This window comes from Heteronotia binoei, chromosome 4 (genome assembly GCF_032191835.1).
Source record: "Heteronotia binoei isolate CCM8104 ecotype False Entrance Well chromosome 4, APGP_CSIRO_Hbin_v1, whole genome shotgun sequence".
In the NCBI taxonomy this organism is placed as follows: Eukaryota; Metazoa; Chordata; class Lepidosauria; order Squamata; family Gekkonidae; genus Heteronotia; species Heteronotia binoei.
The window spans coordinates 118,187,326-118,205,206 of NC_083226.1; the positions used below are offsets into that span (position 1 = coordinate 118,187,326).

Here is a 17,881-nt window from a genome sequence, read left to right on the forward strand (position 1 = left end):
CCTCCAATGAAGAATCATACCATATATCAGGGGACAGCTCCAATGCAAGATTATACCAAATTTCAGGGGAGAACCTTCTTATAAATAAGAAACATCAGGGGCACCTCTCTAATTCAGGATTATAACAAATGTCATGGGACTCCTCTGACAAAAGTTTAAAATGCATCTTCATGCATACTTCACAGGAGTTTGTGCTTTGTTGTTGTGACTTCTTGACCATTTAGTTTAGTTTCCAGCATTTTTTGTTAAGAATTCAGTAGCGTTGGAATGCAAGTGTGTTACATTGTTGTTCATTGGTCAGTACCTACAAGCTGTTCTTGTGATGACAATCATGGGAAGGTGTAAGCCAAAATCCCCTCAAAACTGAGGTTGGGGAATTGTTAGGTGGGCACCTGGCTTAATCAGGATCTTTTTATCTCTGTATACAGGATACACATCCAGAAATTAATGCTTAAATTTACCAAGGACTCTAATTAAAACACTTAAAATTTATTCCAGAAAAATATAGGCATACATACATACAAGGCAATGTGCTCATGAAACATACATACAGTCCTAGGAAAAATAGAGATATAGAGACAACACATGGATAGACAAACAGGGTGATAATTACTAATCATAGTCTTCAAGGAAGGCTCCAATGGTGACTAAAGAGGACGGTGGAAATGGGACCCTCAACTGTGGCCAGAATCAGGGATGGATCTAGACAGCGGAACTGGGGTACTGCTAGATGCACACATGTGGGAAGCTGTGTCACAGGTTATAAAGACTCCCTTGAGCCATCCCCTTGAGTCCTCGGGGGATGGGAGGTACAAGGATGGAGGAGAGGTGGTCAGCTGGTACATGACCTCAGAAAAAGGGGAGGCACTGCAATGACCATAAGGGCTGGACTTATGCAGTAGCCAATAGCAAGTTTATTGGTGGCACCTAATTGGATGACCATAACTGACCAATGAACAAGCTTGGGCCCTGGTTACCTGATTGGACTTCCAGGTAGCAATGGGCCAGGATGGGAGGCTCCAGGATGACAGTTAAGGGAAAGAATGGGGGAGATTACTGGGTGGAGGTGTGCTTGAGTTTACCAAACTTATTTAAAAAGGTGACAATAGATGGCCAAATTGCTACCTAAGGTAACGCCCAGTTTACACACAGGAACTTGGCTCGCTGAAGATGGTCTTCCTCTTCTTCAGTCTTCTCTTGGCACCAGTCTTTGTCTTGAGTTCTGCTAGACAAAGGCTTAGGCGGTCTGACAGGGTCCACGCCTAAGATAAGCTTGATGGCTCTTATGCAGAAGTTGAAGCAGCTGTTGGATACGTGAGTCTCTTGCTTTGCTGTAATGGAGTCAGGAAAACAAGATGGATTCTAGTGGTGTTAGCCTTTGGTTCATGGAAACAGGCTGGAAACTGCCTGTACAGTTCATGGCGGCGTGGCTTCTTCCACTGCAGTGGCCAAGATTGTGCACGTAAGGAGCAGCTGGAGGCTTGTCTGTAGTTCTGGCTAACACCCATCCAGAGATGTAGACTGCTGCTGCAAAGCTGAGGCTTATAGTATCCACATAAGCCTTAGAAACCGTGGGCAAAGTCCACTTCTTAGAGCAGATGTGTGCGAGTCAAAACTCCAGGCACCCTGGGAACCATACTGGTGATCACGATGTCCATGTGTATGAAAAGTAGGGGGCTTTTTCTTACAAAGGATAGTGGTCATGAGCAGAATCTGCAATTTTGCTTGCTGTTGTTATTCAAGCTGCATTACAGATATGCATATCAAAGAACAGTGACATGTATCATATCTGTGAAATCATTAGATCAAATTGTTTAATTAAGGATTTTGTGGTTGTGAAAGAAATTTCAAAAGTTTGGAAGGACAGTGACATCCTAACCAAAATTTAATTGTACATTGGGAAATTAAACCCAGGAAAGAAATACAAAGATACTGTAAGGCAGTGAAATATTTATTATAAAACATACATAATATAAATTCAATATGAATGTGCTCACTTTATCTAGCAAGAAACATGCTCTGATCTATAGCTACGAAATGGGTAAAATAAACACATGGAATGAACATCAAATAACAAAAAAATTTAAACAAATTGTTACCAGAACAAACAGTTTAAGTTCTTGAGCATTTTAAATGTCTGCCATGAAATTATTGTTACATTCAACATAAACCATAGTAAAATAACTATTTTGTTTAGCTAACACCATTATTTAATGGGAGACGTTTATAGCAGAGATCCTTATGCTATATTTGTGTCTGTATAAAACTGTAGCTGAGAGTCTAAAAGTATTTTCTTATAAAAATGGACTCTAAAAGTATTCTCCCCCATGCTTACTTATACCTGCTCTTAAATAATTATTAGACTGCTACTGAAGTCATTTTAAAATGAGGATTGTCCATGAGATTTCCCAAAAATAACTTAATTTACAAGTTCTTCCTGTACCTTTACAGACAGCTGGGGTCTAACAACTTGAAAGGAAAATATGGTACAACTTGGATGCATAACAAGAACAGGGTATCATTATAGCTCAGTTCAGTGTTCCACACTATCCAAGAGTTTCTTAGTTAACATAAATGAGTAATGTACACATGGCTGGCAATGTGAAAAAGCTGTAATCAGTTTTAGATACATTAGGGGCTGCTTGTTTTCCTACAGTGCAAAAATTTAGTGGTCATTATTTTTTCTTCATTAAATTCTATGCATCTGCTGTACCATGGCAGGTCATACACAATCAGGCTGTAAGGTACAAATATTTTGAGAGCAAAATATACATCTATAGCAAACACCTACATATAGTTACCCACTTCCAAGTAAAAGAATCATCATTTTAAAATTCCACTGAGTTTAGGAAGATTATTCCGAGATTTTTATACATTATAAAATCACTATAATGGTTTAGCAAATCCATTAGTAATCTACTACTATAGTCTACGCAATCTGTATCCAGTACATGGAAGGAAAAGTGAGAGCATATGATGAATTATAAACCATTTTATGTGCTTGCCTATTTAACATATAATTACAGATTGGTTTATAAGGGAAATATCCATAATCACACTATTACCACTTTCAGATAAGAATAAATTATATCTTGTTTTCTTTGTACATTTCTGTATTTAAGTATGGTATGTCAAACAAGTAGAAATGCTTTCTAAACTACCTTCAGAAATAAAAATCCCATTACTGGAAGGGCATTCGTTTCTAACAAGAACTCTACAACTGTTTCACACTTTAAATATTAAACTATATTAAACTAATATAAATATTATATACAGGGGCACTGCAAAGTATATGCTTTTGTGAGAAAATTTATATGGCTCAAGTGTGATTTCTAACCAGGAAGTCCCTGACTTAAATCAGATCTCACTGAACATAGGTGCAACCTTATATTGTGTTTGTGTAGAGAGAAGATAAAAGTGCTGAGGCCTCTACTGTGAAGCCAGACAGCCCAAACATGCAGGCTGATAGTAAAAAGTAACCACATTCAGAACTTCAGATCTTCCTGGTTAGAAGATCACACTTCCAACCGTATAAATTTTCTCACAAAAGCATATACATTGCAGTGCCCCAGTAAATAATATGTATATTAGTTTAAAATTTTGAAAGTCTGAAACAGTTGTAGAGTTCTTGTTAGAAACTAATGCCCTTCCAGTAACTGGATTTTTATTATTGAAAGTAGTTTAGAAAGCATTTCTACTTGTTTGACATACCATACACAGTTGTGTCAAATATAGTTTAGTAGTAGGGAGTAGGATGGTAGAATGTGCCCTATAGAGAGGTATGTGTAGATCCCTGGAGAATAAAAGGTCTAGATCCAGAATGGACAGAGTTGAGAGTACCAATTTAGCTGCCTCCTGCTTTTATAGAATTTGGCTATCAAAGCGTAAGCAATATACCTTAGCACAGGTTTTTGGGACTCCTCCAGTTCCTAAATACCACTTTGCCCCATGAGCTCAGTTGGCATGGAGGCTGGTTTATGCAGTTACACACCCAGGAGCAAGCCCCATAGCCAAGATTACACTTAGTGATTTTTGTAAGAATGTTTCCCTTCAATCTCTTTTAGGAATAATTAAAGTGAAGTAATTCATGTGGAAAATGTTAAATCAGAACTTGTCACATGATCTGAGGAACTTAAAATATTTACAGAGTTCTGACCAGTGCGTTCATTGTCATCATTTTCCTTCACAGAAATCATCCCAAAAGCACCTGAAAGCAGGTATGATGCAGTGCTCGGGCTAGGAAGACCCGGGTTCAAATCCCCACTCAGCTATGACACTCACTCTGAGAACTTGGTTCCGTGACTTACTCTCAGCCTAATCTGCCCAATTGTTCTAAGAATAAAATGGAGGATGAGAGTATATATGCTATCCTGAGCTCCTTGGAGAAACAGTATGATAAATATGATAGACGATGTAGAAGGAAAAAAGGAGCACTAATACTGGAAACAATAAAGGTCACCTAACTTAAATCTATTGCTACACAGGAAAATAATGGTTTGCCATTAATTTTGTTTAGGGTTAACAGGTCTGGGTTGGAAAATACCTGGAGACTTTGGAGGTGAATCTGGGAGAGGGCAGAGTTTGGAAAGGGGAGGGGCCTCAGCATGGTACAATGCCAAATAATTAGGGTTGCCATGTCTGTGTTGGAAAATACCTGGAGAATTTGGGGGTGGAGGTAGGAGGGTGAGGTTTGGGAAGGGGCCTCAGCATGGTACAATGCCACAGAGTCCAGCCTTTAAAGCAGCCATTTTCTCCAGGGGAGCTGATTTCTGCCAGCTGGAGACGCTGTAAAAGTGGGAGATCTCCAGGTCCCACCTGGAGGCTGGCAACCCTAATTTCTGTTATTAACTATTATGCGAGTAATGTCAAGGAATAGGAACTCCTGAGTAAGAGAGAACATGGGGCCGAATGTGCTGTGATGCTGAAATCTTGCTGTTGTTCAGAATCTCTTTAAAGGTTGAACTGGGGCCACAGTGCAGGAAGAGATACTTCTGCTGAACCTTCCTCCCAGCACTGATCAAAACCTAGGCCCCAAAGAGTTGCTGTTGCCTTTTTTAAATGCTGAGGAGGTTGGTTCACAGCTCTAAGTATCACATTTGATTTGAGTTGACTACTAAGAATTTTTCCAGCAAGAAAGTAATATATTTTTAACAACAAATCTGATGCAGCTAACAAAATTTAAATGTTTAATTCCCACTGTAGCACCATAAGCTCTCAGTTTTTTCAGTATTTCATAAAAGGTCAATAAAGGAATTGGAGAGACAAGACAAAAAAATGGTTTGGTACTTTTTAAAGGACCAGAGTTTACAGAAATATATATTTGGAATGTATGTCTTTGGATCTTTAAAATCCCAATAAATAAGGTGGGGTAAGATTTTCATACTCTAAATAGATCTAAGTCAAGGGTGGCCAATGGTATCTCTCCAGATGTTTTTTGCCTACAACTCCCATCAGCCGCAGCCATTGGCCATGGCTGGCTGGGGCTGATGGGCGTTGTAGGCAAAAAAATCTGGAGAGCTACCGTTGGCCACCCCTGATAAGTCAAGTATAAAATTGAAATAACATGACAGAAGTTGAAGTCCCTGTGACATGCACACAAATCAGGCCCAGAAGCACACCTTGTTATGCTGTCCTTTAAACTTTAACATGCTTCTACAAAGTACAATTTCAATAGCAAGTGTAATATTATAGATTTTATCATAGCATTTAAGTTCAGTACTTGCTTTCAGTCTTGTGTGGTTAAAAGATTCCTGAAACAATTGCCTTTCTGTTTTTCCACAATAAAGAAGGATCAACTTTGAGTTTACATTACTACACAATGGCATTTCCGAGAATGAATGTAATTCCTGTATTCCGAAAGCTGTTTCAAGTACATACTAGAAGGCCATCTATGCATCTCAATAAAATTGCGTTCTTCCACTAAAACAGAAGTAGACATCAATTATTGTTGTTGTTGACAAAATCAGGACAAAAATAAAATTCTAAAAACATAATAGAGCTACAGCATAATCAAAGACCAAACTCTTGCATGTTTTGCCTAGACTTGATATAACCTAGTGTCTTAGTTGACTGTATACCTCAACCATTATGAAAGACAAAATGAACATAGAGAAGAACTGTAAGGTCTCTGCAGGGTAGGGGAAGAGACTTTCAATGAATGGACTATCACAGTCCTCATGCTAAAGTTGCTGGAGCTTGGCCAGTCCATGTGAAAAGCTAAGAAGGGGAGATGTAAGCCAAAATGCCCTCAAAACAAGGATGGGGAATTGTCAGGTGGGCACCTGGCTTAATCAGGATCTTTTACCAGTGTATACAGGATTCCACGTCCAGAAATTAATGCTTAAAATATTAGGGACTCTAATTAAGTAAAACAATTAAAATTTATTCCAGAAAATATAGGCTTACATACAAGATAACATACTCATAAAATCATACATATAGTCCTAAGAAAAATAGAGAGAGATATAGAGACAACACATGGGTAGACAAACACGGTGATAATTACCGATCGTAGTCTTCAAGGAAGGCTCCAATGGCGATGAAAGAGGATGGGGGAAATGGGACACTCAACTGGCCAAGAATCGGGGATGGATCTAGAAAGCGGAGATAGGGTACTGCTAGATTCACACCTGAGTGGAGTTGGGTCAGAGGTTAAATAGACTACCTTAGACCCTCAGGGGGTGGGAGGTACAGGGGAGGAAAAAAGGGAAGCTCTGCAGTGACCATAAGGGCTGGACTTCTGCAGTAGCCAATAGCAGGTTAATTGGTGGCACCTAATTGGGTAACAATAACTGACCAATGAACAAGCTTGGGCCCGGGTTACCTGATTGACTGTACATGTAACCATGGGTCAAGGGGGGAGAGGCTCCAGACTGACAGTGGGGGAGAAGAATGGGAGAAATTACTGGGTGGAGAAGTGCTTAAGATTATTAAACTTATCTAAAAAGGTGACAATAGATGGCCAAATTGCTACCTAGGTAACACCCGGTTTACACAAAGGAACTTGGCTCTGGCTGAAGATGGTCTTCCTCTTCTTCTGTGTTCTTCTTGCCACTAGTCTTTGTCCTGGGTTCCGTTGGACAAATGCTTGGGTGGTTCAGCAGGATCCACGCCTGGATAAGTTTGATGGCTCCATGGGTGGGTAACATCTGTTGCGTACGTGTGCTTCCCGCTGTGCTGAAATGGAGTCTTGGCACTGCTGGAAGATTGCTGGTATTAGCCTCCCAAAGTGGATTCTATGGTCAAGGCTAAAAACCACATGGCCTGGATAGCTCCTAACGGCACACTTTCTTCCACTCCAAGATAGAGATGGTGTTCGCCCGAAGTGACTGGAAACCAGCCATTCTCCTTGCTGGCACTCTTCCAGGGACACGGAGCGCCGCTTTAGCGTTGTGGCTGTTAGTACTCCTAAGTCCTTTCCAGTCTGGTAGGCAAACCCATGTCCTTCTGGTAGATGTGTGAGAGCTCTGTCTCCAGGCTCTCGGGCAACCAGACGGGTGACTGCGATGTTCTGGAAATTAGGGGCATTTCCTTACAATTCCCCCCCTCAAGACCTAAGTCACCAACGGGATACAAGGTCTTGAATAATACAGCAAACAAAAGTCCATAGCTGATCTTGACAGGCGACGTGTCCACGGAGAGCCAAGTATCAACCGGGGTGTACCTCCTACCTATAAAAGGTGGAGCCACTAATCTAAAACTACTCAAAAATTAATTGGAAAAATACAGTATTCCAATGGGCCAAAGGAAACTTCCTGAAATACTATGATTTGGAGGTAGCAGACACTGGCAACACTGTACAGCTTACAGTATTCCCAGACACAAGGTTAAAAGTTCATAATCATTGGCATAAAAGAGTGATTTCATAAAAATCATGGCTGTTATTTAAGCCAGTTAAATAACAATATTTGATTGGTAAAAACACACAATTAATTACATCAATTGATTATAAAGGCACACAATTACACTAGAATTCAGTATTACAAGTTGAATTCATACATTCTCCTATAACTACACTAATACAGCGTTTTTCCTATCCACTATCTAATCTTTGTTCTTCAGTTTTCTTCTCCCCCCCCCCTTGATAAGCTTCTTATACTGGGGTTCGAAGAGGTTCTGCTTCATAGCTCTAGTTGGCGGGTGCAAGTTCTGGAGAAGGTGGAGATAGAGAGCACCTGGCAGTGAACATTACTCGGCCCACCCCCCCTTGTATGGAGAATGCCCGGTTTGAAGCCGACTCCTGCAGAGCATGCTCAATGTGGGGCTTCCCGAGATTTCCCGAGTCTTCTTGGGTCTCTCAGCCCTCCCAAATTCTGGACTCACATGGCTTAGTGAGACCCTATCATAAAGGAGCTTCCATACACATATGCAAACAAGTACAAGCAAAGGATTCTGGGGAAAATGTTTGTAGCTTTGTTGTGATTTACATGCCCTCAAACAATACACATAACAACAAGCACAATACCTTCTCAATACCCAAATCCTAAGGTCACATTTTTCATTAGTTGTGTCACACACACTGAACTTAAAGCATGTTGGTTGACGTGTCTCAGGCACTATTTACTGCGGATGGCCATATTTCCCGGGAGTTACCGGCCACATGGCTAGCACTCCAAACCAGGGAGTATGCATCTATAAGATGCTTCTTCCCTTGCACTTGGTTCGGAGATGCCAACCTTGTGCGCCTATTTCTCCTTTTTAATCTAGAGCCTTTGTGGCTCTGGGGGGGCCCATTACAAGCCGGGCCCTCTTTTAGGGCCTACCTGGAGTCCCTCCCTGGCATTGGGGGGGGGACTCCCCCTTTACACAGTAAAAGATAGAACATTCCAAAATTTAGCACAGCCTGTCACTCACAGTAAGATCCGTCCCTCAACAAGCTTTTTCTCACTTGAAGGGGGAGGGACCATTACCGTCTCGTGCCATACACTTCATTGTACATGTGCAGATATCCCTTGTATTTACTCGAGCATATCCCAATTGTGGGCTGGTTTATGCATATGGACCCGATTGTATGCGATGCATGATGATACATTTATTTACAGACAACCTTTGCACAAACATAACAATGACAGTTGATGGCTCAGTTCGAATGAGCATTATTTCTCAGTGAGTCCCTTGTGGTTAAGTGGCAGCCATATACTCCTGGGTCCCTCTGACCACCCACACTTAACAATATGTCGGACTAGAAGGGTTACAGGCATTGCGGGCGGCGACACCCAGTACGGAGGTGGTCTTCTCCGAACCTAGAGGCAAGAGCAGGGGCACGCCCCTCGCTTCTGTCCTTGATGGCCTCGTGCTGAGCTCCATCGGGTTACTGATGTAGATTCAGACTCCCCAGTTCGGCCAACACAACTACCTCAAAGCTAGCCTTTTTAAAGGCTAGCACACCTTTCCTAGTAAACAGATAGACCTAAAACATATGCATGGGGTCATACTTGGTTGAAGACACAACTTTAGCTACTTCTCTTGCCCAGGAGATGGCAATAGTTCACCTGACACGTCACACACACTTTGCCAAGTGCTGCCTCCCACTGGTGGACGAAGCAATTTACAATGAGATGGGAGAGGGGATGCACGCCAGGGTTCGAGGAAGAGGGATTATGCAAATTTTCTCTTTACATGGAAACAGGATTTCTAGGCCCTTGTGAGTGCGAATCTTCCCAAGAACATAACACATCAATACTGTTTACATACAATATACAATAATATTATTGTTGGGTTGAGACACATACAGTAGCGCTTGATCACTGTAACAAGTAAGAACCTTCCACGGCCTAGCTTGGCTCGGTGGTGACGAGCTCAGCCATTCTTCCCCCTCAGGGACTCGCGTGCCAGTCAAACTCCTGATGCCCTTGCAGTTTGGCATCTTGGGCGAGTCTGTTCTGGCCCTTTGAGACCCTGGAAGGGCGGACCTTTTAGTAGGAGTCCCTGTGCTTCAGAGGGCAAGTGTCATTTCCTGCCCTCTTTTAACCCTCAGGGCCACTGGTACGGCCCAAACTTTCTTGGTGAAAAACATATTTGAAGGAAAACAAATACACTTGTCTCTACGCATGGTGAAAGGACTCTCTTTCCCAGCTTCCCTCGTTCCTGTGCATCGCATTGGAGCATGTGCAGAGTGGGATCATGCAAATGAGCCAAAACCGAGGCGAGCAGGAAACGAGGGGCAAACGGCAGGTTTATTCAAAACAAACACACATTTAGGCAGTACGTCTAGGAGAAGATATTCACCTTGAGTCTATGAGCTTGTAAAACCTGTTATGCAGAGGTACCACCTCCACATGACCCTTGCTTTGACCTGAAAGCTAGTTGGCAGACGAGGACCATCCGAAGAAGGCAGCTGCTTTAAGCTTCCTGGTTCAGTTCCCTGTATCCAATCTGGTTCTCTTCTGCAGTTATACATGCAAGGGCTGCATATCCAGATGGCTCTATGAGTCAGAACAGACTTCTGCCAGGTCCCCTTGCTGGCGCTGTTGGGTGCAACTTCCTTCTCTCTCCAGATCCCTCTAATACTTCAGGATCATGGATCTCTGGGGAAGGCCTTGAGTTGACTGCCAGATTACTGGGCGGCTCAAGGGGTCAGAACAGTTTCTGCCCAGGTGCCAACTCCGGACCCTGTAGTGATGAATTGCTTGTTGGACGTTGGTGCTTTAATTCTGTCCCTGGAGTCTCAACACAACCATTCCAAAACTACTAGGGTATCTGGAGTTTGGAAAGACCTGTTTTCATGCACCATCCTGCTTTCCCCCCACCCTTCATACCATCCTTGGGCTTTTAAGCCCTCCCTTTACTCGGTAAAAGTTAGACTTAAAGCCACAATATTTGGGGAATGGAAAGGACTCCATTACCCATCCTTCCTTGCACCCAGGCTTTGGGTTGGAGCATGTGCAGAGTGGGATCATGCAAATGCCTGAAGCCTAAGGCCGTCTGGGAGCAAGATTACAAAGAACTTCCAATTAAAACATACCTTGTGGGGCAGAAAGAGCAGGAAAAAGACCTCAAAACCCTTGAACAAGAAATAAAATTCGTATTTTGTAAGGAATCAACATAGCTTTGGCCTCCTTATGACCGTAAGGCTAGTTGATAGAGTAGGGCCAACCGAAAAAGGCTGCTGATTTTAGCTCCCTGGTACGGCTTTGTGGCCAATCTGGTCCCTTTTGCAGTTATGTAATCAAGGGCTGCATTACCAGAAGGCTCAAAGGGTCAGACGAGCCCTTCCAGATATTTCCCTAAAAATCTGGGTGGCTCACTGGGTCAGAACAGTTTCTGCCCAGGTGCCAACTTGGGAGCCAAACAGTGAAGGATTGTCTATTATGTGTTGGAACTCCAATACTAAGGTTCCAACAAACAATACTTCCTAAACTACCAGGGCATTTGGAGTTTGACATACGCCTAACTACCATATTCTCTGGTTTGGACCCATATCTCTAGGGCTTTTAAGCCCTTCCTTATTATGTTAAAAAGAAAACTTAAAAAGAAAATCCAAAAATAAAAATCTGTTCCCATGGTCTTATGGTTTGAGACCCGGGCAACATAAAAGCAGGGTAGAAATGCAAGAAAAGTTTTAGAGAGAAAAAAACAGTGTTGCACTTACCTGTAACTGTTGTTCATCGACGTCTTCTGTGCATACACACATTGGGACTGCCACGAGGCAGGCCTGCTGCGGAGGTTGATTGACAAGCCTAGAATTCCTCCAGATAACTGGCGGTCTGCCGTTAACAGACTATGTCTGCACTACCCCCGTTTAACGGACTCCCCCCAATGGCAGACCGCCCACATTCCCCCAGTTCCGCTTCCACCGCCATAAGTTCTTAACCTACTGTATCAATGAGAACTCACAGCGGGGATGGCGGGAGGGAATGTGTGTATGCACAGAAGACGTCGATGAACAAGTTACAGGTAAGTGCAACACTGTTTTTCATCGTCCGACTTGCTGTGCATCCCCACATTGGGACCCACTCTCAAGCTTCTCACCTTGATGGTGGTGGGGTGAGTCTCTTATTGAAATAGCAAATGAAGAACTGCTTTTCCCACATCCGCATCTCAACGTTGCTGCAGATCTAATGCGTAGTGTCATACAAATGTCTCTGCTGAGGACCAAGTTGCGGCTTTACAGATCTCCACTAATGGAACTCCTCTCCTTGCCGCTACTGATGAACCCATAGCTCTCGTTGAATGAGCTCTTACTCCAACTGGACAGGGGACCCCTGCTAATCTATAACAATGGCCAATAATAGAAACCAGCCATCTATATAAGGTCTGAGAGGATGCCGGAGTTCCTCTCCTAGGACCCCAGTAGCACACAAATAGTGTCTTCGTCTTGTGAAACTGTCTTGTTCGACTAATGTAATACAATAAAGCCCTCTTAACATCTAACATATGCAATCTCTTCTCTGCCTCAGAAGATGGATTAGGGAAGAAAACTGGCAGCGATAAATCCTATGCCAAATGAAATCTACTAACTACCTTTGGTAGGAATTCTCTCGCTGGATGAAGAACAACCTTGTCCTCAAAAAATTGCAGATAAGGCTGATCTACTCTTAATGCTGCTAACTCACTCACCCTTCTAATGGAAGTCATTGCCACTAAGAACAGTGTCTTCCATGATAAAAAAGACAACGTACACAAATTTAAAGGTTCAAATGGGGCCTTCATTAAATATGCCAATACCAAAGACAAAGACCATTGCTGAACAATACCAGGTATTGGTGGAAACCTATGTAATAAACCCTTTAAAAAACATTTGGTTATTTTATTAGCAAAAACCGTGGTACCCTCCACTTCCATATGGAAAGCAGAGATTGCTGCTAGGTGCACCCTAATTGATGACACCGCCAAACCACTCTGTGCTAAAAATAGTAAATACTCTAAAACTATAGATATTGGACAAGTAACTGGGCATAAATTCTTTTCCTTACACCACCTCTTAAAACGGTCCCATTTACTCACATAAGATTGACGAGTAGAGGGCTTACGGGCCTCTCTTAATACCTGTAGCACCTCCTCCGAAAACTCCTCATTCACCGCTCTATATACCATGCTGTCAAATGCAAGTCCTGCACCTTGTGGTAAATTCTGACCTCCTGAACTAGCAGGTCGGGAACCTGTGGGAGAGGAACAAAATTCCCCCGGGACAGCCTTAGCAGCTCTGAGAACCAGACCTGTCTTGACCAAGATGGGGCCACTAAAATCATCCTGGATTGATCTACCTTTATCTTTCCCAGGACCCTTGGAATCAGGGGGAAAGGTGGGAATGCATATAGCAGTTCTCCTCTCCACCGGAACTGAAATGCATCCCCTATTGACCTCTGATCGTGGCCTCCCCATGAACAAAAAATTTGCGCCTTTGTTGACTGGCCTGTAGCAAACAGGTCTACTTTCGGCATCCCCCACTTTGCAAAAATTGGGTTGATATATTTTTCTTGCAGGGACCACTCGTAATTGACCAGAAACTTGCGGCTCAGGGAGAAGCAGACTCGACAGCCTTATGCTGGTTGGCAGCTCCTGCTATGTGGATTGCTCGAAGAGAGGATCTTAAGCGACTTGCTATGGCCCATAGATCCTGTGCCTCCTTGCACAGCCTCAAAGAGCCGGTCCCTCCCTGCCTGTTCATGTAATACATAGCTGCGGAATTGTCTGTTTGTACCAGCACCTTCTTCTTCTCTAACATATCTGAGAAAGTTGTTAAAGCCAACTTAATTGCTCTTAACTCTAATAAATTGATGTGATAGCCAGAATGCAACCGTGGCCATGTATTTGGCACTTGAATACCTTCACAGTGTGCACCCCAGCCCACCCTTGAGGCATCCGTCATCAGTACTACCTCAGGTGACCATGGCCCAAATTCAACCCCTTCAAATAAATGTAAGTCTGAAGTCCACCATTGCAATGATTTAAGCACCATTCTAGGGATATTAAAGGCGTGGTGTGGGGAATGCACCCGTATATCAAACCGCCTTATGAACCAGTTTTGTAGCTCCCTCATGTGCAACCTAGCAAAGGGAACCACAGCAGTTGTAGATGCCATCAAGCCAAGGGCTCGTTGTATCATTTGAACGGGCTGAAAACGTTTCCGTTGGAAGGCCCTTACCATCCTCTTTAGACTCAGAGCTCTATCTCTAGGCAAAAAAGCCCTATTCTCTTGTGAGTCCAGATATGCCCCAATAAACTGGGCTTGCTGTGATGGAATTAAATGTGACTTCTCATAATTTATTATGAGTCCTAACCTAGTGCAAGTGCTCAACACAAACTGTATTTGTTCCTGCAACCCTTCCCGTGATTCGGCCACCAACAGCCAGTCATCCAAATACGGGAAAATGGTGCAGCCCTTAGTTCTAAAATACGCCATGATGACAGCTATGCGTTTTGAAAAAACGCGTGGAGCTGTTGCCAGACCAAAAGGTAGCACAGAGTATTGGAAAACCTTCTGTCCCTGTCTAAACCTAAGGAATTTTCTGTGCTCCGGGTAAATTCCAATGTGAAAGTATGCATCCTTAAGATCTAAAACACCAAACCAGATTCCTCTGGAAAGGAGTTCTAAGACTGAAGGCAAAGTGACCATACGGAATCTTTTAAAACACAGATGCTCATTTAATGACCTCAGATCCAAAATAGGTCTGCGACCTCCATCTTTCTTGTCAATCACAAAAAACCTAGAATAAAAACCTGTGGCCAAAAGGCCCTTCTGCACCTCCTGCACCGCTCCTTTGGCTATCAATTCATCTAGTTGTACAAGCAACTCTGGGAACTGATTGTCAAATGCAGTGTACCCCTGCGCAAGGGTTGGATGGGAGCAGAACTCTAACCTATAACCTGAAATGATCACTGACAGCACCCAGGAATCAGAACAAATTTCTTCCCAGGCCTTAACAAAATTACACAAACGATCCAGAAAACATTGCTCCCTTCCTCCTTGCTCCTGCAGAAGTCAGAGTCTTGGCTGCTGCTGCTGCTGCTGCTCCCTCTGCTGGAAGGGGCCTCTTGACCTAGGAGCATTATGTTTCCTATAGAAGGGAGCAGATTGATTATTAAATTGGCGACCAGGATACTGGAAGGGTTGCTGGCCAAAAGGACGAGCAGATCTGTAAAACTGAGGAGAGAACTGCTGCTGCCTTGATGTATAGCGATAGCCCTGTTGATTTCCACCAGAGTAGACACTTAAAGATCTCACTGCTTGCTTGCTTTTCTTAATCTCTGACAAGAATTCATCAGTATTCTGTGCAAAGAGCGATGTGCGATGGAACGGTAATCTTCCACCCGTGTTCGAGTTTCCAAAGGGAGAGTGGTTGTACGCAGCCATGAGTGACGTCTCAGCACAACACCTGAAGCCATTGATCTTGCTGCAATTTCTGCTGAGTGTTTCCCAGCACTAATCTGTTGTTTTGATAAACAAATAGCCTCTGAATGAATTACTCTAGCCAGAGATCTGGCCTCAAGAGGTAGCATCTCAATGTACTTCTGGATGCCCTCCCACAAAAACAGTTGGTAGCCTCCCATAATTGTTTCATAATTTGCTACTCTAAAGTTTAAAGCAGCTGAGGCATATATCTTCCTCCCTATAAAATCTAAACGTCGACCTTCTCTATCTGATGGAGAATTATGTTGACCTGGCTTGCAGTGCGTCTGCATGCCCTCAATAATGACAGATGAAACCACAGGATGCTGCATGAGATATTCTGCATTATCCGGCTTTACCCTGTACAAATGCTCCAGTTTCTTTGGAGTTGCTTGCATTGACCCAGGAGTCTTCCATATCTGCAGTGCCAACTCATCTAAACCCTCCAATATAGGGAATGCTATTGTGGTTGGTGACTCTGCTGACAAGTGTGCCAGGATTTTATCTTTAGGCTTCGTATCTGAAACTGCCACATTGATCTCTAAGGCACGCGCCATGCGCACCATTTGTTCATTATACAACTTAAAGTCCTCGTTAGCTGGAGAAGAAAATAAATCTCCCAGGCTCTCATCAGGTGATGGATTGGAATTACTCTCCACTCTTGAGATGGAAGACTCAAGATCATAATCTCGGTTCCAGTCCTTGGGTACTGGGTAGTTACCCACTGCTGAGAGACTCTCAGTCTCATCTAATGGCCAGGGTTCCATGCTGCCCACTGATCCAATGCTATATAATTCACCCCCAACACCACAGGGTCGAGATCTCTCCTGCACAACTGGGACCTCCACAGGGGTTGTCCCTGTAGCAAAGTCAGGATCATGATCCGATAAGGACCCTGGATCCGAAAAGTGTGGAGATGGGGTTCTTGGAACCGACTCCTCCAAAGCCTTACCGGTCAAAGAAGCAGACTCGACAGCCTTATGCTTGTGCTTAGTCTTTGACTTCTTTAATTTCTTTAGGGGCGGAGGTTCAGACTCTGCTCTAGCCGTCTCCTCCATCTGTCGCTGTTCACGCCTGCCCCGACTCCCTGCCAACACAGAAGCTGCACGTTTTGGAGGTCGTAACTGTGTTGAGGATGGGACTAAGGGGACTGATCTCACAGAGGCAGAACTTGAGGGCCCCTCTATATCAGCCCCTGAGGGCTCTTGCCCCTTATCCTGTAGTATAGATGAGAATGCTCTCTCCCACAGGGCTGCTTTGAGACGTGCTGCCCTGTCAGATCGTGCTCATCTGAAGTGGGCATCTTAACACCACATCTAATACATTTCTTAAATACAGGTTTAGATGCCATTTCTGAAGAGAAATCTGGAAGAAATTGACAACTGACCTACTCCAACAGCAGCGAAAAAGGAACTGGGGGAATGTGGGCGGTCTGCCGTTGGGGGGAGTCCGTTAAACGGGGGTAGTGCAGACATAGTCTGTTAACGGCAGACCGCCAGTTATCTGGAAGAATTCTAGGCTTGTCAATCAACCTCCGCAGCAGGCCTGCCTAGCGGCAGTCCCAATGTGGGGATGCACAGCAAGACGGACGATGAATTTAAGGTTTTGTGCTCAACCATTACCCTCTCTCTGGTGGCAGGGGATGGTATTTCCATATTGCTTGGAAATTCTCCACTTTCCTAATTTGCTTTCTCATCCAGCACCCGACTCCAATTAGTGCTGCACAGAAAATTATTTGAAAAGCCAAAATTATGACAATGGGATGCAATAGCACATTCAAAACTGCACTCGAGGTTGGGCTGCAGCCCAAAATCGAGTCAAGGAACTAATGTTTCCCAGTGTCTTTAATTTTTGTAAAAATCTTGGAGATCTCATCGCCATTATGCTTCACTACCAGGGTCACTGTGTCCCCAGCTCTTTTAATTTCTTGCAAAGTTTGCTTCAGGCGAGGATGGGTTAATAACGACCTGATCACTTTGAGACGCATCCCTAGGAAAACTGGCTTAACAGATTTAAACAGGGAGGGTGCTATTACAATTTCCTCTCTAGTCCAGATGGGGACCGTGAACTGCAGGTCACATCCCAGAATAGAGGACAAATTGCAAAAACACCGGTTTATTCCTGGAAGCATGGGTTGAATTTGGAAGGTGTTTGATTACATACTCACAAAAAGTCCTCACACATGCACACCCGTTTCCCAAATACACAAATGCGGAGGCATTCTCATGCCTCACGGTGTAGTGACATTTTTGTGGGGGGTCCCTTAAAGGGTTCATGCAGGGGTGGTGTGTTTGAAGGGTCTGTTCTTCACAAATGAAACCCAAATTGTCTTCGTGCACGCATGCTTGCAAGCTTACAGCTTCCCATTCACTTCCATTAGATCTAGCCCATTTATCTGAGTCTAGAGAGTACAGAACCTCCTTTGGTCCTGTTTGCAAGCCTAGCGGAATAATGGAGTGCACATAGAAAAATCTTTTTGCATGAGGCATCAGGAGTAACAATCTTAATTCCTGAGTTACTGCTAAGAAGGAAGTATTTACCAGCTTCCAC

General features: G+C 43.5%; 1 protein-coding gene across 3 annotated transcripts in view; it reads right to left on the minus strand.

The window, feature by feature from the left end:
• Positions 1-5,646: 5,646 nt before the first annotated feature.
• RHOBTB3 (Rho related BTB domain containing 3) overlaps positions 5,647-17,881 on the minus strand; it is an 81,804-nt gene continuing 69,569 nt past the window's right edge. For all 3 annotated transcript variants that reach the window (XM_060235671.1, XM_060235670.1, XM_060235673.1), the window contains exon 13: positions 5,647-5,919. In XM_060235671.1, coding sequence (XP_060091654.1) covers positions 5,804-5,919 — 116 coding nt within the window. In that variant the 3' untranslated portion in view covers positions 5,647-5,803. The remainder of the gene's footprint in view (positions 5,920-17,881) is intronic.